This window comes from Serinus canaria, chromosome 4 (assembly GCF_022539315.1).
Source record: "Serinus canaria isolate serCan28SL12 chromosome 4, serCan2020, whole genome shotgun sequence".
NCBI classification, from domain to species: Eukaryota; Metazoa; Chordata; class Aves; order Passeriformes; family Fringillidae; genus Serinus; species Serinus canaria.
The window spans coordinates 71,240,207-71,262,895 of NC_066317.1; the positions used below are offsets into that span (position 1 = coordinate 71,240,207).

The window sequence follows — 22,689 nt, forward strand, 5'->3', positions numbered from 1 at the left end:
TCTCCAGCCCCTCAAATGAGGAGTGTAAAAAGATTCCCACTGAATTCATATATAAACTGGAGGGGAGGGAAGGGGGATGTGTCCCAAGGCCCCCGGTGGAACTGGTGTGGTTCCTGCTAAAACATCTGAAGCCCAAGTTGAGTAAGAAAGGGAGAGTGACAGGACGCACCTTGGTGCTCTCCAGGCATTTTATTCACTATTTCCAGCCCCCACAGAATCACCTTCACACTTCTGTACCCCAGACACAGCTGCACTTCCTTGAGGAAGGAAATTATGTCCTAGGAGGAGAGCCAGACCTGCTTGGTCAGCACAATGCACTTTGAGACACCTATCTGAGAGGAGCTGAGGGTCTGTAAAATGGGAAGAGACAGGACTTTCTCTTACTCCCACACTTGAGGAGTAACTCTGGGTGAATGGCACTGAGATAAGAGTGAGCAGAAACAGATGTGGAGCACAGCTACAAACAGGATGTGAAAATAAACTCATTACTCCATCTGCCCACCATAAACAGCGTGAAATTAGCAGGGAGTGAGGAATAAAACTCCAGACAAATGGCTTTTTAAGGGAGCAGAGGGACCTGGAAGGGCTGCTCTTAGAAAAGCAGAGACACAGAAAGCCCAAGCCACGCACAGCTCCGTGCATATCCCAATTCCCTGGTTAGCCAAGGAGGAGGAAAATCCCGTGGCACAGAGCCTGCCAGGAGCTATTTTTGAAGGCAAAACCAGAAAGGCCACTCCATCTTTGGGAGAGAAGACCTAATATTGCTCTTGTCCCTGCCTGTTAGGAAGCACTATCAATTTTATAAGTCATGGAGATTTATTTTTTTCCCTAAGAGGTGCTGTCTTAATGTTGCATAAAATTACTCTCTCAGGGGCAGTGTGAGGAGAAAAACGTGGTGTTATGTTGTCTCAGTTGCAAAGACACTGCTAACAATAAAAGCCCCTGAATGATTGGGTTTTTAAGTGACACAGTTATGGAACGGGTCATTCATGACATTCCAAGTGGCTTCAAGCGCCTCTGTCATAAAGTCTGAATGGAGGTGGTTTATGCTGTGGCTTTGGGCTGTAAATATTCACCCCTGGCCTTTGTTCTATGAAGCAAGGCTCAATTTGAGGATATATTTACTTAAAATTTTGCAGGAAAATTTCTCAAATGGTCAGTCTGCTTGATTTATTAAAGTGAGATCCCCAAGTGTTTTATAGCTTTTACAGGCTGGTTGTGTTTATAACCATCCTGGGGAGTATCTTCTGCAATTCATGTAGCGGAGAAAGAGAAGGGAGGTCATAATTTCTATTTTAACCTACTTTTCTAGCAGCTGACAGGACACTGACAAAGTCATCTCTTCTGGAATACAGCCTGCTGGGCTTTATCCTCATTCAGAGGAGAACCTTTGGAAAAAGCCAGAGTAAAATAAGTAAAGTATTTTTTCCTTTATTCCTATGGATTCTGCTCAGATATGAGCAGAAAATGTTCTCTAGCTCATTTTATGGATCTCAGTGAATTTGCAAATTGCCCATATGATATTTCAAGGAAACTGGTTCCCTGTGTTCGAAGTTCTTCAGTATATGACAGCCCAAGGCAGAGTTTCCCACATGTTGGAAATAATTTCTCTCTCCACATTTGGCAGATCCAAACAAGCCTTGAGTGCTAAATAAACTAGGTCTATGAATAAATCAGGGGAAGGAGAACTCAAATTTGAGATAGTGTGAGATTTGAAATACCTGAAAGCCTGACATTGGCCATGAGGCACTTTGAAATAGTCTGCAGTTAGATGAAAGGTTTTTCATTTGAGATTCCACTGGGATACTTCAGGAGGAAACCTCCTAGTGGGTTCACCCAAAGTTTGTAATAAACATAATTGAAGTATCTGAACTCCAGCTGCTACTTTCTACTCTAATCAAGAGCAACAGAGGCAGCTCCCTCTTAGCAAACACACTGTGACTGCTGAGGGAACAGAAATGGATCTACTGGGCTCGAGTGCTCAACTGGGAGGTGCAGAAATTAGGCAGAGGTAGCAGTTGGAAGGCAGAAAAGGGGACTTTTATTAAGAGATTTGTAGAGTCTTGGAGAAGGCAGAGATTTCATGAAGCCCTCAGAGATGGAGATCAGGGACTCGCATTTTTCTCAGGAAGCAGGATTTTCTAATATTGTCCAAGCTGGATTTCACCAGAAACAGACACTGGAGGGAATCAAAAAGCAGATGGTCTTCTCTGTCCTTCCCCTTCTGGTTCCTACCCAAAGGGAAGACAAGTTATGTTAGAGACAGAGACTTCCTTTGGGAAATATTGGAGAAGTTCTCCTTCAAGGTCATGACAGCAGTTTCTGTTTTGCTAGTACAGCAGCGTCCAAAATTACTGTACGGCACTGGAACTGATTCTCCCCTTCCATAAACCAGGTCTGCCTCTTCCTCACTCTCCCAAGCCGAGGAGCAGTCCTGCCTGACCTACATCAAATGCTCCAGACCATCACACCAGTCCCTTCTCTGCCACCTGGTGCCACCCAGCCACATCTGAGCATGGCTGGCCCTGCCCTTTGCCAGGAGCAGCAGTGCAGCCACGAGCCTTGGGCTGAGCACATCCCAGGAGCCAGCCTGGATGTGTCCAGCCTGCTTTAGCAAGGAAGGGCAATAAATAACACGGGATTGGTCTGCTCCTGGCACTGAGGCACAGCACCACTGAGCCCTGAGTAGCAAATTTATTGGTGTATGTGTAGCAATGCCATCTTCCTCCCATGCTTTGGGCTGTCATCTCCTAATGGAGAACACAGCATTTTGTGTTGGTAAAGGAACTCTGAAGACAATTTACAAAAGCTTGGAAAAAGCCAAGACAGAAATAGTGGGAGTCCTGGGGAGAGGGTGACAGTGAAGAAGGGCCAACTCCTGGGATATATGTGGGCTGATTACATGTCAAAACACCCACACAGAGCCATTTATAGCTCCAGGAAGGTGTAGGAACAGTTAAACCATATTCAAGGAGCAGAGGCCAGGGTCTCTGAAACATTGGGCTACTGTTAACTTTGGAGGGCAGAAATGAGATAGAAAGCTGCGAAAGAAAGGATTTGAAAATATTTTTGTTCTCCAGGAAGGAAAAATCAACCACTAGGAACTGGTCAAGTTTCTGTCTCTTATAATCCTGCTACCGAGCTGATCCTTTCATAGAACCATGGGATGATTTGGGTTGGAAAGGACCTCAAAGCTCATCTGGTTCCATCTCTCTGCCATGGGCAGGGACTCCTTCCACTATCCCAGTTTCTCAGAGCTCCATCCAGCCTGGCCCCGAACACTTCCACGAACGGGGCATCCACACCTTCTCTGGGCCCCTAGAAGAAGGAGATTGCAGGTGACACAGGCATTTCCTGTGGGGCTGCTCCCTGATGCTGACCGCCTCTCTCCTTCCCTTGCAGAAGGCATGGCAGCCGCTGCAGGCTCCAGCAGGGACTGCCTGCAGGCGGGCGAGGCGTGCACCACCGACCCCGTGTGCAGCGCCAAGTTCCGCACGCTGCGCCAGTGCATCGCGGGCAACGGCGCCAACAAGCTGGGCCCCGACGCCAAGAGCCAGTGCCGCAGCACCGTCAGCGCCCTGCTCTCCAGCCAGCTCTACGGCTGCAAGTGCAAGCGCGGCATGAAGAAGGAGAAGCACTGCCTCAGCGTCTACTGGAGCATCCACCACACGCTGATGGAAGGTCAGTAGGATGGGGCGCTCCTTCCTGGTCTTCCCTTAAAGGGAATTGCTCACGGGCCATTCTACAGAGCTCCCCAGCTCTGAGGTTGCTGCTGAACACCCCAGTATGATCCTGTTTTTTCTCAAGACAAGCTGATCTTGGAGGGAGCAGCATGAAGCTGTGTTGGAGGGGGTTAGGTTGGATATCAGGAAAGGTTCTTCCCCCAGAGGGTGGTCGGACACTGCCCAGGCTCCCCAGGAAATGGGCATGGTCTAAAGGCTTCCAGAGCTCCAGGAGCATTTCTATAATGCTCTCAGGCACAGGGTGGGATTGTTGAGGCGACTGGTAGGGCCAGGAATTGGACTTGAGGGTCCCTGTGGGGCCCTTCCAACTCAAGATATTTGTTGATCCTATTGATCCCCACGGTACTGACGTTTTGGAGTAAGCACTACTGAAAACCTGAGATGCCTCCTTCCTTATTTTTTTTAACCCAACCTCTCTTTTATGACATTCCCAATATACACTGAGATCTTTTGCTGGAGAAATGCACAGCGTATTTTTCATCTAAGTATGTTAACCAAGACCTTAAACACTGTAGATTTTATTGAAATACAACATAAAGCACAGGCATTGAGGAAAAACAGCATGAATTTCAAAAAAAATCACTCTCTTAGAAAGTCTCAAGTGCACCAGTGTCTTTGTGTTAGTGAAGATTTGGGGCTGGTGACATCAAGTTGGAACTTAAAGTGTTCCCAGAGCCAATATTCAATAAGTTTGGATTTTGACGTTTTTTAAGAGTCACCATAAAATTGCACCTGAGTGACCATAACTCTTCCTTGTCAGGCTGGTGAGTATTTTATGCACCATGAAAATTAAAATGGGGAATAAAACAGACCCTTCCAGCCATGGGCTGTGAAGCAGATTAATAAAACACTGGCTGAAACCTGAAAAGAAAAGTGCAGGGGTGAAACCACAGGCCAAAAGGCCAAGCAAAACAAAGAGGATGGACTCTGCAGTGCACAGGCTTGCCAGGATGGAAACTGGTTGATCAAGTTCCTGGGAAGCTTCCAGGTGCCACAGCTTGCAGGGTGCCGAGCATGGTGCTATGAACTGACTGGGCAAATGCAAGACCTCAGCACCCTCCAGTATGTGGCCTTTCCCATAATCATGTGCCAGATTTGTTTCCATTGAAGGGAAGTCTGGGGAAGAGGTGGCAATCCAGTTACTCCATTCATCTCAGTGGGTGGTGTCACAGCTCCTTCCCAGCTGACCTTCGTGGCTCAAACTTGGAAACAGGTCACCTGTGACATGGCTGTGTAAGGCAGTGCTGTCTTGAGGGTTTCCAGCTCTGGGACACACGATGGTTTATGTCAGAAGGGACCTGAAAGACCCTGAAAGTTCCCTGAAAGCCCCTGCCATGGGCAGGAAGAGACACCTTCCTCTAGAAGGAAGAGAGAAGCTGGCAAGGAGTGCTGAGAGCAAGTAGGAGCCAGCTCTGGGTCTCCTGATGCAGAACAGCAGTTGGGTGATGGATGGACTCCCTGCCCAGTGCCTTGGGACTTCCACCTCGGGAGCAACTGGGAGAGGGCTTCTTGGGGGCTGACAACAGCTCTGCTCCACTTCCCCGCTGTCATGTCCTGAGCCCCACACTTTTTCAAACAACTGACTTCATTTGCAATGCAGATTTGCACACCAAACTTTTGATTTCCTTGCCTTAATTTCCCCAGGGAGATTTCTATCGTAGCAGTCCCATGTTTCAGAGTCCTTACACATGTTTAATTGACCGAGAAAGGAAGCCAATCCACACGGTCCATGTAGAGCTTTGTTCTCAATCACACATACCCAGGAGGCTGCAAAAAGCTTCCTAGAAGCCCTCTTGCAAAAACAATTGTGGAAGTTCGTGCTCAGGGAATTTACAAAGCACACTATTTACTCAGCTTCTCTTGAGCACGCTGTGTTTAGCCACCTTCCCACTTAGAGACACAATAACATGATGACAACCCGATAACAACTCTCTGATAAGGTGCTTTATCATCAGGACATAAAACTGCTACGCTGGAAAATACAAATGGGCCCCTCTCTAGTCAGTAACGATGCAAGATATTTCAATGAAGGTGTAAAGCTGCCTTGTAATGTGCCGTGGTGATTGCACAGGGCTGTGGACACTGGGAGCCATTTCTTGCTGCCTCTTGCTGCAGTTGGAGGTCAGCCCATGCCCAGAGCATGAGGTTGGATTGCCCTTTTATCCCAGCCAGTGCATCTGCTGCTGCTGTCCACATCCATCTAAATGTCTAATAAAAAACCCAACAGATACTGAGCTGTTTGCTTCAGTAATATTCCATGGTATCCATCAGGATGATGGGGCATTACAGACCATTGCACAGATGAAAGGGAAGCACCAGTTGAATAAAATCAGGCTCCCAGAGACTTAAAAACAACAAGAGGAAGTTTCTGCAGGAGCTGTGGGTCACTAGCTTTGTGCCAAGTGAGAAAAGGCTGTTGGCAAGGAGAAAGGGAGAGGTGACAGTAAATATGGAGTGTGTCATCATCCCACATAATCCTGTGCACAGCCCTGTCTGTGTCCTAAAAGAGGTGAGGACCTTTGACCCAGGGAGAGACATAGAAGAAACTGCAATAATGGTGATGGAAACCCTGTGTGTGTAGGGAGCTGGTGATTTGAGCTCTGCCCATGAGCAGGAGCCTGTGCTACAGTCTGGTGTCCTCTCTGGCAATCCCCAGACCTTGTGCTACAGAGAGTTGCAACTCAGCAGTTCCTGACAGGCTGCCCCACTCCAAAATGGAGATATATTTTTAAAGCCAGTTACATTCAATTCCCTTCTCCAAGGATGTGTCCACACACCTGTTCCCATGGCTCTGAGTGTCCATTTACTCGTGGCCTTTACACGAGTTTGGACCCACCAAACAATCGTTCACTGCAGATGTTGAACCTTGTGCATCTCAGTCATCCCTCAGGAGCCTCATCTGCCTTCTCACCAGCTTCTCTCTCCCCCCAGGCATGAATGTCCTGGAGAGCTCCCCTTACGAGCCGTTCGTCAGGGGCTTTGATTACGTCCGGCTGGCATCCATCACTGCAGGTAGGTGGGTGGGAAATGCTCTGACACCTCTGTGCACACAGGGAGAGCCCTGGCTGCGGGTCAAGGGCTGCAGACTGGGAAGTCCTTTGTGCTCCTTGTGAGCATTGTATGGTTCAGGTCTAGCAGTTGTTTTTTCCAAGGAGGTGCCTCTGACTCCTTCGGTAAACTGTTACGTGTTCTGGGAAAAACTGCTTGTGGTTTTTGTCTTTGGGCTGTTTCATGTCTGTACTATGAAGGACTGGGACTTAGGGATGTGGTACAAAGACCCCTTCCAATGACCCATCCCAGGAACACTCATTCTCCATAGCAGCTGGATGATCTGTTCCATGCAGACAGCTCATCAAACAGGAGCTGCTTGGGCGTTGTCAGGTTTGAGAAGGTGCTTCCCCGTCAGCCAGGGATCAAACTCTGCAGGAAAAGAGGTCGATAACTCAGCCTATGTGTTGATCCCAGCCACAGTCTTTAACCACCTGCCCTGAAGGCAACCTCAGGACACAGAGCCGTGCTCTGCTGTACATCTAACCCTGGTAATGGCTGAGCAGAGCAGCCTGACACCTTTTAACTCCTCGAGGGCTCAGCAGTTCAAAGGTCAGTGTAGCCACCAATAACCCGCCCATCACCAGGGCACAGCTGCCACCACAACCAGCCTGTGCTCCACAGCTGTGGGGAAGCTTTCCAAGAGTGGGTGTTTTACCAAACTACCTGTCTGGGAGCAGGTACTGTGCTCCTCCTGTGTCTCTGGCAGAGGTGCCCAAACAGCTTTTCCGAATGTGTGCCTTGTTCTGGGGTGACATCCACAGCTGGAGTGCACCCTAGTGAGGAAGGAGCAGCATGTCCCTGCAGCTGGGCAAGGTCTGCAGTCCCCACCATGGCCAGGCACTTGCTGGGTGAAAATGTGCTGCAGCAAACTAACCACCAGCCCTGGAGAAGGGGAGCAGAGGGCATGGGAGGTGCTCCCTGACCTCGCTCTTACTGACTCCACCTGGCGGATTGGTGCATGGACAGGAAATTTTTTTGCTGGATCATGGTTTTCTTTACTGGAATTTTTCCCGTTCTGCTGAGTCCCAGAAAGCTTCAGAGCATGGGGAAATCAAGTGATGGGGATTTTATGCATGGTTAACACAATCTCAGGTTTTTAAAGCAAATTTAAATAGGTTGTGCAACAAAGCCAATAGGCCCAGAGCAGCAGGGATTCTTCAGAGGACTTGGCATCCACTTAGGGACACGAAATTTCTTAGCCTTTTTGTCCTTATTCATACTAATCAATATCTTCTGTTACATAACTTATGACCTGCTGCCCTCTGCCTGTCCAGTGTCCAGGGTCATATGGTCAACACTGCCAAAGGACCCTCTTTCAAATCTACCAAAAAGAAATCCCAAGAACTTGTTGAAACATAAGACACCCCTGTGACCATAGGCCAAGTGAACAACAGGTATATTAACTAAATTTTACATAAACAATATATGGCCACTACTGAAACTGTACAAATGGAACCATATCCCTCCACTCTAATTGTAGCAGTGATTTAAAAAGCACATCTGCTGGTGTTGCGTGGGAAGAGGAGAAAATCCAGCATGTTCCCTGTGATTTATTGGCTGAATGGGTAATGAAACCCTTCCAAGTAACTGTTTCCTACACGTTAGCTGGCAGCTTCCCAGCATAAGCCAATGCTCTGACAATATTCATCTCTGGGCAGTTTTAAAGGTAACTATTTAGTGAAGGGATCACAACAAGCAAAACTTTCACCCACCATAAAATAACTGAGGAACTTGGAATTTGACTTCCAGCTCACTGTAAGCAACAGGGGGCAACAGGAAGGAAAAAATAAGTGCTGGGAGAAGGAGCATCTGATAAAGTCAGGGAAATAAAGGAGGGGAGCCATCTCTGAAGGGCTCAGGGGGATTGTCAATGTTTTAACACTTGTCAGCAGTGACTGGCTGGTTTTAACTTCCAGTCAAAGATAGGGCTTGACTCTGCATTGGAAATTTATCATTCTGGGGAGTTTTCCTCGGTGGAAAAATCTTTTTCTGCTGGGGAGAAAGTCCTTCTGGTGTGCTGCTGGTCATGGTTTTAATTCAGAGTTAATTGAAAAACAACTTCAAATTCATTTTCTCTCTCAAGCTTGAAGGATCCTTGTTTTATCTGTTCGATCAGACACAGTGTGTTGTTCCACTGACTCCTGCCAGGGACTCCATAGCATTTTTCCCCTCTATTAAACAGACCCCCATCCACCTTTGAAGCAGCCCTACAACCAGTGTTAGACAAATGCCTTTTCCTCTTCCTTTTCCTTAATTTAAAGAGAAGGCTGTTGGCATATAAACTCATGTGATACCGATTTTCCCAATGAAGACACTGTTTTTCTCATCCATCACTGCAGTTTTTGCTTTATTTTCCTGACCTTTCCCCTTACTGCAGATTTCCTCCACCTTCCCTGCCTCCCACAGCGCATCTCTGCTCTCCCACCCAGACTGGGACATTCTTTCTCCTCTTGTTTAGGAGGGTGGACATCAGGGTGATTTTGCTGATGTAAGTGAGGGGTGACCCTGCAAAGGGTGTGGGGAGAGACCCACGTGCACTCACGTGCAGGCAGCATCAGGTCACAGGAACACAAGGCTGGATGGTTCCTCTGATCCCACCCTGTGGAGGCACTGTCACTACTGGGGACAGCGGGATACTGGCTCAGAGTGGTCTGGATGGGGCACACTGTGACCAGAGAGGTGTCCCTTTGCTGGGCAGGTCCTGAGGTGAACAAACAGAGCTGCTCCAAAGCCTTGAGCAGCTTTCAGAGGCCAGGAGAAGCTGCCTGTCCAGGGCAGTGAGGCTGAGGGGCCAGGAATCAGTGAAGCCCACCCATGTGGCAGAGACTCAGCCTTTGATCCTGAGCAACTTGCAGAATCAAGAAGGTCCATTAGTGGAGGTCCCACCACTCGATGGATCCACCCATGGCTGCACTTTCTAATGCCTGCTGTCTTCCAGGCCTCAGGCTGGTTAATCTGCATTAGTAAAGTGTTACCAGATGCCCAGATTAAAGCAAAATTCATTTTATTAAAGATACGAGCTTGGTGAAGTGAGCTCTGGGGGGGTGAAGTCTGGTACGTGACTGTGGCACTTCTTGGGAAAAGATGAGTGTGGAAAGAGGATTTGGTCCTGCCAGGACTGCAGAGCTAACCTGCACTTCCCCGTGCCATGGCCTTCCTGGAGCGGGTGTGGTGCCACCGGGAGGCCGTGGATGGGAGCAGGGGGTGAAGGCCTCAGGGGGCAGGGCCACCTCACCGTGTCCCACCGCCCCGCAGGGTCTGAGAACGAGGTGACCCAGGTGAACCGGTGTCTGGACGCCGCCAAGGCCTGCAACGTGGACGAGATGTGCCAGCGGCTGCGCACGGAGTACGTCTCCTTCTGCATCCGCCGCCTGGCGCGGGCCGACACCTGCAACCGCTCCAAGTGCCACAAGGCCCTGCGCAAGTTCTTCGACCGCGTGCCCCCCGAGTACACCCACGAGCTGCTCTTCTGCCCCTGCGAGGACACGGCCTGCGCCGAGCGCCGGCGCCAGACCATCGTCCCCGCCTGCTCCTACGAGTCCAAGGACAAGCCCAACTGCCTGGCGCCTCTGGACTCCTGCCGGGACAACTACGTCTGCAGGTGATGCTCCCATGCAGGGCTGTCCCCACCCAGGGCCTCCCTTGGGTGACAGCCCTGAGCTGCCGCCCTCGCCCGCCGGCGCTCCTGGGGCGCGTCCCACATGGCCGTGACGGGCCCTGCCCTTCCCACCAGCCCTGTCCCTGTACCCCACAGAACGTGTTCACAGACAGAAGGGGATGGGAGAGGATCACCCTGAAGCTCTTTGGACATTTTCTGTGGATTTTTGGCTTTGGTTCTAGAGAAGGACCTGTTATGGGAACAGTTCCAGGAAGGTGCAGGCTAAGCAGGAGTATGGGGGAGGGGTCCTTACAGCCCCTTGCACCAATCCATCCCCCTCACTGCTCCTCTTGCCCAGCCCAGAGCATCCTCAAGGAGCACCCAAGGTATCCCGACAGCCACAGGCACTTGTGAAGGCCTTAAAACCATGTTTGTTTCCTTGCTTGCTTGTTTAATTAGAAAAATTATTCTATATACAGAAAAAATACACCCTTCTACTGCAAGGCTTGTTAGAGAGATCTTATAACACCTTCCAATATCTAAAAGGAGCCTACAAGAGAGCAGGAGACTTTGGATAAGAGCAAGGGGTGACAGGACAAGGGGGAATGGCTGGAAACTGAGGGATGGTAGATTTAGATGAGATATTGGGAAGGAATTCCTGGCTGGGAGGGTGCTGAGGCCTTGGCACAGGTGCCCAGAGCAGCTGGGGCTGCCCCTGGATCCCTGGCAGTGCCCAAGGCCACGTTGGACAGGGCTTGGAGCACCTGGGACAGTGGGAGGTGTCCCTGCCATGGCAGGGATGGAATGAGATGATTTTTATGTCTTTTCCATCTCAAACCGTTTGTGATTCGGTGATTCAGTGATTCTATGTTTTGGTGATTGCACCAGGAGTCTCAGAGTCCTGGTGTCATTCCATATCCACAGCACAGTCTGTGGCCAGCCTGGTTGGCTCCTCTGTTTCCTTCCAGCCCCAGTCACACACACACAGACCCATCCCGTGCGCACACTGACAGCAGAACCCCTTCAGTGCTTTTCCTTCATCTGCAGTATTTTCCCCTCCCTGTTGCTCAAAAAGTCTTTGATATTCCAGAAGATTATTCCACAGAGCTCTCGGGAGCAGAGCCCAGCTGGCAGTAGAGATGTAAGGCAAAAACAGCACCCCAGGGGCCCAGCCCAGTGCCCTGTGTGCACCTGGGCCATGAGCAGACACCTGGGGAAGAGCACAAGAACAAGTGTAGGACACACCTCCCTCTATTGTCTCAGTCTCTAATTGCTGTGGGGTTTGGGACTTCCTGAGCTGAACTTCCAGCAGCCATCCCCTACCAGCACAGCATCTTTTAATTACAATGAAAATATTATGTATTTTCACAAAGGAAGGTGAGAGCAGTGGCATCCTCTTGGAAACATGAAAGTACAAATACCCTCAGCACTCTGCACCCCAGAAACACGGAGGCAGGAGAAGGACTGAGCTGTGCAGAAGTAGACTCTGAGAGATGCAGAGCCCCTGAGCTGACCAGATCTTGCTCAGATGTTGTCCCCTGGCTGTCCAGGGAATCCCAAATGGATGGGTACCACCCCTCCCTAACATGACAAGAGGGCCCAGTGGGGAGGAAGAGGTTCAAAGAGGAGAGTGTTACTCCCCAGGAGACTGGAAACTATTTCCTGCAAGCAGCACAGCTGTTAATTATCTGGTCCCTTGGTCTCTGAATATATCAAATAAAATATCCTCTAGAGACACAGAGGGAGCAAGAGGTTGACATGTGACCTGGTCAAAGCCAGCGGTGCAGAATCCTCAAGGAAAGCCAGGAATAAATCATAAAGAAGTGGAGTGAAACACTCCGAGTCTCACCCTGCTGCTCCTGCACAGCTCTAGCCCTTTGAACTTCCCAGCTAAGAGGGGTGGGTTCTACTAGTACCAATTATATCAAACCTGCAGTCACTATCTCCCTTCTCTAAATCTCCAAACAATGCATCAAGTTTTGGGAAAGATTTTACCTGTCCGTGTTACAGGAGGAAAGGGTTGATAAGGGGCAAACACAGGAACAAAGATGAGAAAAAAAGAGGGGTGTAGGGGAGAAGTGGGCTGGAAAGTGCAAACTGGAATGCTGACACTGACCAGGAGCAAGAGCAACGTGTCTGGAAGAGAGAGGATGTCTGGGAGGAGCAACATGCTCTGTTTTTCTGAGATTGCCCAGGAAGGGGAAACATTTGAGGTTCTCAGTTCTCAGCTCACAGTGCAGGCTGTCACCTAAGGAACCCTGCCCAGGCAGGTTAAACGTTTGAGGTTCTCAGTTCTGAGCTCACAGTGCAGGCTGTCACCTAAGGAACCCTGCCCAGGCAGGTTAAACGTTTGAGGTTCTCAGTTCTGAGCTCACAGTGCAGGCTGTCACCTAAGGAACCCTCCCTTCAGGCGTTGTCAGTGCTGGTGCATGCTTGAGTTTCCGAAGCAGCTCAAATGCCACGTGAAATCCCTTCCTGCCTGGCCACAGAACGAATGTTGAGATGGATCTGGGTCTCCAGCTGTTGCTGTGCCCTGCCTGGAAGTCCAGCGTTGATGCCTCAGATATCCTACAATCTCCAACACCACCATGTGCCAAGAGCTGACTCATGCCCAAAGAGTTTGGTGGCAGATACGTGGTTGGCAGAATGATTTGCCTGCTCCACAGGCTCCAGGGTCCTTCTCCTGAGAATGGGTGTCTGCAGCAGAGGATGGGCAGCAGCCCTGGCCATGGGTAGGACATTTCATGTCTGAACCTCTGGACATTTCCCTTGATCTGAGGTGACTTCAGCTGTATTTAGAGTCTTTAGAGAAAGAAACTGGTCCAGAGCAATTCTCTGTTTCATCCAATCAGACTAAAAATCAAAGCTGGGGTCTTAGGGCAAAGTTATCCCCCAGAAGATAGAAAATGGTAACACAGACTGATTTCCTTCCTGGCAACAGCTCTTCCCTCAAAAAACCAACCTCACACAACAGAAAGCAAACATTTCTTCCAAGACTGGACTTATCTTGCAGTCCTGGAGGAAGCCTGTAAAACACTGACTGCAGAACCTGTTCAAAACCTCTCCCTGGGTTTGTTTGGATAGGCAGGAGATTGTAAAAGAACATCTGTTCCAGCTGTTTGAAGGACACCTACAGCAGCATTTTGCAAACGTGTTCCCCTCTGTGAACACCACGAGTGTGCTGTTGCATCCCCTTTCCCGGCAGTTGTGGTAACACGTTCCATTTTGTGCTCTGGCTCCATCAGGTCGCGCTACGCTGAGTTCCAGTTCAACTGCCAGCCGTCCCCGCAGGCCGCCAGCGGCTGCCGCAGGGACAGCTACGCCGCCTGCCTGCTGGCCTACACCGGCATCATCGGTGAGGGCCTCCTCCTCCTCCTCCTCCTCCTCCAGCAGGGCAGGACACTGCTCTTCTGGGGGGACACTGCTCCTCCGGGGGGAAAGCCTCTGCTCCGGGAAGGAAAACTCTCCTCTGGGGGGGAAACCTTCCCTCTGTGAGGGAAACATCTCCTCTGGGGGGGGAAATATCTCCTCTGGGTGGGAAACATCTCCTCTGGGGGGGAAACCTCTGCTCCAGGAGAGAAAACTCTCCTCTGGGAGGGACACCTCTCCTCTGGGAGGGAAACATCTCCTGTGAGAGGGAAACATCTCCTCCAGGAGGGAAAAGTCTCCTCTGGGTGGGAAATGTCTCCTCTTACTCTGCCTATGAGGACAGTAAGGTGGAGAGCTGAGCTCTCCAGGACATCACAGAGTCATGGAATGGTTTAGGCTGGAAGGGACCTGTACAGCCCATCTCATTCCAGCCCTCTGCCATGGGCAGGAACACTTTTCACCAGACCAAGTTGCTCCAAGCCACATCCAACCTGGTGCTGGTCTTTCTCCCTTCAGTGACACGACTAAGCCATGGGTATGGGGTAACTTTAGAATGGAGCAGTGGAGGGAGAGAAACCATGGGCTACTGACAGATTTGAGCTTCTCTCTCTGTTGGAAATAGATGGGCTGTCCCAGGGTGTCTGCTCTGCCAGGGATTCCCTGATGCCATCACCAGTGTTGCCACTGGAAATCACCATGCACTGCCATTTTGCCAACTTCAAAGGGTGTCACATGGGGGTTTCAGATGCTGCAGAGCCCAGCTGGCAGCAGTTGGCATGGGCACAGACAAGAGTCCAAACCAGTGGCCTTTGGACCAGGTCTGTCCTGATAGATGAGACAAACTGACCTTTTGGGGCCAACATTTCATTCCATTTTAAACCTTCATTCTGGAGATTGAATTGGCTTTTTCAACGACAGCATGGAAACATTTATGCACATTCACATACAGTTTTTGAACGCTCAGCCTGGAGAATAAAGGGCTTCAAGAAGACCTTAGAGCCACCCCCACTGCCTAAAGTGGCTCCAAGAGAGTTGGAGAGGGACTTCTGAGAAGAGCCGGGAGTGCCAGGACAAGGGGGAATGGCTTCCCACTGCCAGAGGGCAGGGATCAGATGGGATATTGGGAAGGAATTCCTGGCTGGGAGGGTGCTGAGCCCTTGCACAGCGTGCCCAGAGCAGCTGGGGCTGCCCCTGGACCCCTGGCAGTGCCCCAGGCCAGGTTGGACACTGGAGCTGGGAGCACCTGGGACAGTGGGAGGTGTCCCTGCCATGGCAGGAGTGGCACTGGATGGGATTTAAGGTGCCTTCCAACCCAAACCATTCCATTATTTTCTGAATGTTATTAGGGAACCTGAATTCCCAGAAACTGCCCATTCCTTGGACTGATAGCACTTTTTTAATTGACCGAAGGCTTTGGTGATGGCAATGTGAGCAAAGGGGTTGTGACTGCTCCTCTTCCCTTCCCTGGGGGCAAACCAGAGCCGTGACATCAGCACCTGAAGGGTTTTGCTGCTGTCATGGAGGGGCTCAGCTGAGGCAGAGTCACCCAGGAGAGCAGCCCGAGGGGATGTCACTGCCCCTTCCTGCGGTCCCTGCCCTGCAGTAACACTTGTCCGTCGGTCCTGGCAGGCAGCCCCATCACCCCCAACTACATCGACAACTCGACATCCAGCATCGCTCCCTGGTGCACCTGCAACGCCAGCGGGAACCGGCAGGACGAGTGCCAGAGCTTCCTGCACCTCTTCACCAACAACATCTGCCTCCGTAAGTGCCACTGCTGCACGCTGCGGGGGCTTCTGGGCATGGGGACCTGGGGGTGCCATGGTGCTCTAGGGTCTGGGGGCGTCCAGCTCCCTGTGTTTCCAGCCAAGGAGCTCTGCAGAGCCTCAGGCATCCGTTTGGGTGGTGCAGAGAAAGAGGCTGGGAAAGGGAGGCTTCACCCTGCCCTGACAAGCCTTCTCTCCATCTTTCCCACACCAAGAAAACGCCATTCAGGCCTTTGGCAATGGGACTCACCTGAACACAGCCGTGGCCCCGTCCATCCCCCCCACCACACAGATGTACAAGCAGGACAGAAATGCCAACAGAGCTGTGGCGACCCTCAGAGAGAACAGCTTGGAGCACCTCCAGCCCACCAAGGTAGGAGAGGGCAGGCCTGGCCCAGAGAGATGATCAGCCATGTCTGTGCCTCCTGCAGCCTCCTCACCTCAACTCCTTCCACCTGTGTCACATGCAGGCCTCCAACCTGCCTTCCACCTCCTGGAGGCCTTCCCCTTCCCCTTCCCCTTCCCTTCCCTTCTTCAGAGATATGTTTCATTTGAAGTCCTGGGAAATCCATGGGGTTTTCACCCAGGATCACTGGCTTGGCTCCTCACCATCCTTCAGAGCATCAGTTCAGCTTCAGACAAGCATTTCAACTTCCCAGGATACAAGTCCCTCCCTTGTTAGATGAGGATTCTAGAGGTCATAATGTAGGTTTAAGGTTTAAGAGGTTTAAGGCTTGCTAAGCATTGGAAAATTTGAAAGGAATGGTTCTGTTCATCAGTAAATTATTACAATCAAAATACTATTAAATTGAAATTTTTTTAAACAAATAACATGTTCATTTACTGATGATGACTGTGATAGGCATTAAATATTTTATTTTTAAATAAAATGACCTTGACTTGCTACACCACAGTAATTTTCAGATTCAATTATTTTCCTATTGAATAATTAACAGTGACCCTGATTTGCTGAACATGCAGGTTACAGAAGCTGTCAGTTTTAACTAGACTCCAAGGACTGAGCTTTGCACTGGGCTGACTGATACTTCAGAACTTCCAAGTGTGGGTTATTTTAAGGCTAATCACTGTTTCTTTTGCTGGGAAAACACCCGATTCACCTCCCTCCCCCGTTTTCACAGAGTGGCTGTGGCCACAGCTCTCTTCACAGAGAGCTGCAGGCACGACCTTCCCAGGATTTCTCCTGGGGCAGGCAGTGGGAAAGCTCAGAGAAAGAAGAGAAAACAATTCTTATCTCTGTTTGCTGCGCCTGTTGTTTGGCACATGTGGAATGGGTTATGGAGATTGTTTACCCAAAGTGATTTGTTAATTGGACACTGGTGAAGGTTGTTTTGATTGATTGACCAATTAGGTCAAAGCTGTGGCGTGACTGTCTGTAAGGAGTCATGGGTTTTTCTTTAGTATAGTTTAGTATGTAATATATATATATATAGTATATATATATATATATATATAGTATGTACTAATATAATTTAGTATAGCTTAATAAAGCCATTGTTCAGCCTTCTGAATCATGGAGTCACTGCACATTATTCCCCAGCTGGGCGCCATCCTGCATCAATAAGTGGTAGGTTGGGAGGTGCAGAAAAGTGGCCTCAGGTTCCCTCACTTCTCTCCAGGTGGCTTTGCTGCAGGGCACAGGAACACCTTCACCAGGCCACAAGCTTGGCACCCAACAGACCTGGAGCCTTTCTCTCCAGCTGGTGCTCCCCAGATCTTAGAGAAATCCAAGTAGTGGCCTCAGGTCCAGACCTAGCGCTGAGAACATCATCCTGGAAGTGAAGGAGAAGCTGTGAACTGTCTGTGACCAGGACAGTATTCCCAACAGCAGGTGGGAAGCTGGAAAAAGCAGCTGCAGTGGAGGATGGGCCTGCCACATCTCCAACCTCCTCGTGGCAGCAGCACATCCCTCCTCTGGGGTGTGAGTGCTGCTGGAGTGTGGTCCCTGCTGGAAACCAGAGATTTGGGTCTTGACTTTGGACTCAGCTCCAAATCTAGATCCTGTTCAAGGTTTAATGAGGTTGGCACCTCTGGACCTGAGGGGGAAAGCTGGTGAAATGTCTCCCAGCACCATGGAGGTATATTCCACACCTACCTTTAAGGTCACAAGGTCAAGGCACTGGCCAGCAGTGGCTCCGTAAGATGCTTGGATGGCCACTGACCTGAGAGGGCACCAAGGCACCCTCACACAGACACCTCCAGGCAGTGTCCAAGCAAGTGCTGTGCCCACAAATGACTCTGCTGCTGTGACACCACCTTCACCAACAGCTGAAGAGCTGTGCTGACCTCCGGGCTGGAGTTTGGGTGCTGAAATCAGCCCTGGCCCCTCTGCATATGCACACACTTGGGGCTGCTCAGCCCCCGAGCCCCAGATCCTCCAAGGTACTAAGGAGGGACACCAGTTTGGTGAGAGACATGGAGCCCCTCTCCTATAGGGAAAAAGAATTGCAATGGTTCAGCCTGGAGAAGAGAAGCTTCAGGGTGACCTAATTGTGGCCTTCCATTGCCTGAAGGGGCTCCAAGAGAGCTGGAGAGGGACTGGGGCAAGGGCTGGAATGCTAGGACAAGGGGAATGGCTTCCCACTGCCAGAGGGCAGGGTTAGATGGGATATTGGGACTAAATTCTTGGCTGTGAGGGTGGGGAGGTCCTAGCACAGGGTGCTCAGAGAAGCTGTGGCTGTCCTGGGAAGCTGTTCCAGGCCAGGTTGGACAGGGCTTGGGACAACCTGGGACAGTGGAAGGTGTCCCTGCCCATTGCAGGGAGTTGGAATTGGATAGTCTTTAAGGTCCCTTCCCACCTAAACCATTTCATGAGTCCATGATCAGGCACAGCTCTCACCCCACGCTGTCTCCTTTCTCTTTAGGTGGCTGGAGAGGAGAGGCTCCTGCGTGGCTCCACTCGTTTGTCCTCAGGCACCTCCAGCCCAGCAGCCCCTCCCTGCTGGGCAGCCTCTCTGCTGCAGCTGTGGCTTCTCCTGGGCCCGGCTGTGCTGAGCCTCCCTGTGATGTGAGGAGGGCTGGCACACACCAGGCAGAGACTCGATTTGCGTTGGTTTCTTTACTGAACAACCAGACCAGTAACTTTTTCAGGAGGAGAGCAGGGAGAAGGGAGGGGAAGGGAAGGCAAGGTCAGTGTTTGGGCATCCTTTCCTCCTCCTCATCTGTCTGCCATTTTATTTGATTTTATATGATCAGCGTTGTTGGCAACCAGCTCATTCTTGGTCCTGGCCACCTTTCCACACCACAGCTTGGTTGTTGTTTCTCCAGCTCCCTATGGATAGGGCTGAAGCCATGGACAATTCCCTTGGAAAAGATGAAGGAGAGAGGTGATCCAAGAAATGAGAGCTGCAAAGGAAATGCTTCTTCTTGCCCCAGCCAAGAGGGGAAAGACTTTTGATGGTTGAATGACTGGATGACCTGTCAGGAGGTTTCCTGAAGCCCACACTGAGGGGCTCTTGGCAGGACATGGGGATGTCTGCACGGTTGCTCAGGACCTGAAGGACAACACACCTGGTTCCTTCAGACTGGAGAAACCAGAAGACTGGTGGGAAGGTGGTTGGTTTTGTTCACTGGAGAGGAACCTGAAGCACCTTTGGGGAGGACCAAGTAACCACACTCTGAACTGGCTGGCAGGGATTATCCACCCTCTCAAAACCATGGCCAGAGTGCAACCAGCATCCATGTCTCATCTGTCACCTCCCCTCAGGCCCTCCCTCTTAGGGAAACCTGTGTCCTGTATCGATGCTATTCAGGAAGAAACTCGTGTGTTGCATTTTGTTTACGGCTGAAATTTTTGTGTCCCAACCCAAACATCTCTATCCACTGGTCCTGTTCAGTGTTTTGGGGCATTTTTGTCACATCCAAACAACCAGAGGCCAATATTGTCCCACTCCAGGCTACCCTTTCTCCATCAGGGGCCCATGTGTGAGCCCACGGGCAGGGTTTGACGTGAGCCCAGCACACCCCACTCTCACCTGCTACCTGCTCGGCCTCTGGTCTCACAGGCACAGGGTCTCCAGCCAAGGGATTTTGTTTGTTTTCCTGGGAAGAGAGAGGATAGGAGAGATTTTCTAGAAACCACCCTGAAGACAGAAATACCCAGCCAAGAAAGGCCAAGTCATGAATTATATCATGGGTAGGGACTGGATTGTTTCAGTTTCCCCTCCTTGAAAAACTGGCCGAGGCAACCACCTGTCTCCAGGTGAGCAGGCCAAGGGTTTTGCCTCTTGCCTGTTCCTGTTTTTTCAGGGAGGATGTCATTTAAGCAATGGCTGCTGAAATGACCCTTTCTTCTGAGCCACAGCCAGAGCCCAGGAGAGGAAAGTGAGGATCAATGCCTCTCTGGTGTCTTGGGGCACAGAGGGGCAGGTGTGTGACCCTGGATTACCTGACCATCCCAGGGTCTCTCCTCGAGGAGGTGAGCTGAGGAGTGCCAGTGCCCTCTTGGGGGGCTGAGCCCCTTTATGGAAGCCAGGAAAGAAGATGGTAAGGAAGAGTGAGAAGGTTTCCCAGGATAAATGCTTACCCAGGCTGAGTGCCATGGGAGGAAGAGCAATAGCCCCAGAATCCCCCTGAGTGTGTTTAGGCCTGGCCTTTGCAGCAGTCCATTTATTCCTTGGTTTGTGCTCCTCCAATAAATATCATTAATTCCTCAGCATTTGAATGCATGAAAAGGCTTCGGAAGCATCTGACACAGCAAAGTCCGTTGCTTTTTATTCCCATTTCCTGCAAAACCTCTCCCATTGTTTATTGCTTCATATTTTCTGAGAAACTGCAGCAACTTCTTCCTTGGCTTTTGCTCCAGCAAGAAACCCCTCTGGTTTTCAGCTGAACACCTGTGGATGTGTCTGACATGAACAGAAATCCTCCTGCTGCATCCTGTCCAAAGTGCTGCTCCTTGAGGGGCTCAGGGCTGTAGCCCCTGGTTTTCCTGATGCAGGGCTGTGCAAAGGAACACGCCCAGCTCCAAGGCTGGTGTGCAGGGTGACAAGTCTGACCAAAGGGTCACACCCTGACCCAAAGGCTGTGTGTGAGAACTTCATGGCCAAGGGGCTCACTCTGACCAGGAAAGCCGACCAGGAGGGAGAGCTGCAGGCAGGAAAGTCCTTTCAAAGTGACCCCACACATGCACAGAGCTGCTGTGAACATCTCTCCTTACCCAGGACAGCAGTGTCCCCTGAGAGACCGAGTGACACAAAGCTTGTGTCCTCACAGCTGCAGTGGAGAGGGATGAAACCCTGACTGCTCAGCCCTTCAAGGCAAGGAACTACCTCAACACCACGAGGTCATGCTGGGAATTGCATCCTTCTGCCCCTTTCCTTTCCAGTCCTCTAGTCACGCTCTGCTTTTCACACATCAAACCAGTCTCCACCAGCTTTCAGTCGTGCCCAGGCCGAGCATCTGCTCAGGATGGGGATGCAAGTGTCAGCTGCTTTCCAGGAGTACCCACTCCTGTGTCTGTCATGTGCCAGTGATGGTGAAGTGCCACTTTGCCATTTCCTTCTCATTCAGCAGAGAGAGTTTTTCTGGGTGGTCAGGATGCCTGGTGGCCCCACCTCACCTCTCCCTTCAGACTGGTATGCTGTAAAAAGAGGTGTGGAGAATCCTACTCAAGGACTGGATGGGATGGAGACCTCCAGAGGTTACCTCATCCCAGTACCATGTCCCACATCAGCACCTACTTCAATGACTTCAATGAGAGACATCATCATCTCCCCTGGATTTACATCTCAGGATCATGAAATGGGTCAGGTGGGACTTTAAAGCTCATCCTGTTCCAGACCCCTGCCATGAGCAGGTCACTTCCATTGGACCAGGCTTCCCAAGCCCCATCCAGCCTGGCCTTGGACACTTCCAGGGCTGTCTTGCTTTAAAGGCTCTGCAGATGTTGGTTGTCTCACTCCAGATCCTCAGTTCCCATGTCCTGTCCTCCAAGCCCTGTCCCAGGCCAGGTCCTGCCCTCCTGGGGCTTCCTTGGGGTTCACGGATGCTTTGGGATGGAATGAATGAGGCACAGAGCAAGGAGCCTCTCACCTGGCAGGAAAGAGCTGGGGAGTGGGAATTAACAACAAAAAAAAATTATCCCCAAACTTTCCTGGCTTTGTTCTGATAATTTTACTCTTCTCACCTATATTTAATGTTCATTCTCCCTCCAAGCCTGTTCATGAATCAAACTTTCCAAAAAATGATGACTTTTGAACCTTTCTGCTGGAGGAAGCAAACATGATTTCTCTCTTCCCACCCACCAACATGTGTGCACAGACCACTGCTTTTTCCTTGTGAAAAGTCAGTAATTTTTTTGGATGAAATTCCATCTCTGCTGAATTCTGTGAAGTGAACCATGGATCTTCATCTTTAAGTTTCTTGATTAACCACAGAAGTCACAGCAGTTGCTTGTAAAGGCAAAAGACAGAGCGAGCCAAGAGACAGAAAGGGAGACAATTTTTTTTGAGGAATTACTCCATTCCTGACAACTTCCATAAGCACAAAGAAGAATCATGTGAAAAATAAAGGAAAAAAAACACAGTTAAAGAACCAGCCAGACTTTCTGTAGCCACTGAACTCTGTTTTTTGGCTGCACAGCACCACTCCCAGTGTCAGCAGCCCTGAGAGCCTGTGAAATATTGTGTATGTACTTGTACCTGTCATGCCATGTCACGTCACGTCCAGCATTGTCCAGGCGGGAGCAGGGGCTGGGAGGGAGACCTGGGGCTGGGAGATGGTGCTGAGCAGGGACCCCCTGTGTGCCCCTGCTTGAGGGGAGGGTGGTGGGTGCCAGCCCAAACTGGGGTCAAACTTGTACTTATCTTTTCTGTACATGTCAATATTCAAACATATCCATGAATAAAGCACACACGCATTTTCCTGACCCCTGGCTCCTGCCATGCCAGCTTGTCCCTGTCAGCACGTCCTGGATGCTGCTGAGCTCTGCTCCTGTGCTGGAAGAGCAGCTGAAAGAAACTGGGGGATGTTCTCTGGGAGTTGGAAGAGTGGTGGGGCTCAGATGAGCCGTGCTTGGCTGGAATCATGGAATCCTAGAATATCCTCAGCTGGAAGGGACCCACAGGGATCATCCAATCCAACCCCTGCCCTGCCCAGACCCCCACATCCCACCCTGGGCATCCCTGGAGCTCTGGCAGCCTCG

At 50.6% G+C, this 22,689-nt stretch overlaps 1 protein-coding gene across 1 annotated transcript in view; it reads left to right on the forward strand.

Moving 5' to 3' along the window:
- LOC103824606 (GDNF family receptor alpha-4) overlaps positions 1 to 22,413 on the forward strand; it is a 74,247-nt gene extending 51,834 nt beyond the window's left edge. The window contains exons 2-8 of the mRNA XM_050974262.1: positions 3,403 to 3,681; positions 6,675 to 6,755; positions 10,050 to 10,395; positions 13,638 to 13,747; positions 15,391 to 15,525; positions 15,743 to 15,900; positions 18,410 to 22,413. Coding sequence (XP_050830219.1) covers positions 3,403 to 3,681; positions 6,675 to 6,755; positions 10,050 to 10,395; positions 13,638 to 13,747; positions 15,391 to 15,525; positions 15,743 to 15,900; positions 18,410 to 18,556 — 1,256 coding nt within the window. The 3' untranslated portion in view covers positions 18,557 to 22,413. The remainder of the gene's footprint in view (positions 1 to 3,402; positions 3,682 to 6,674; positions 6,756 to 10,049; positions 10,396 to 13,637; positions 13,748 to 15,390; positions 15,526 to 15,742; positions 15,901 to 18,409) is intronic.
- Positions 22,414 to 22,689: the final 276 nt, after the last annotated feature.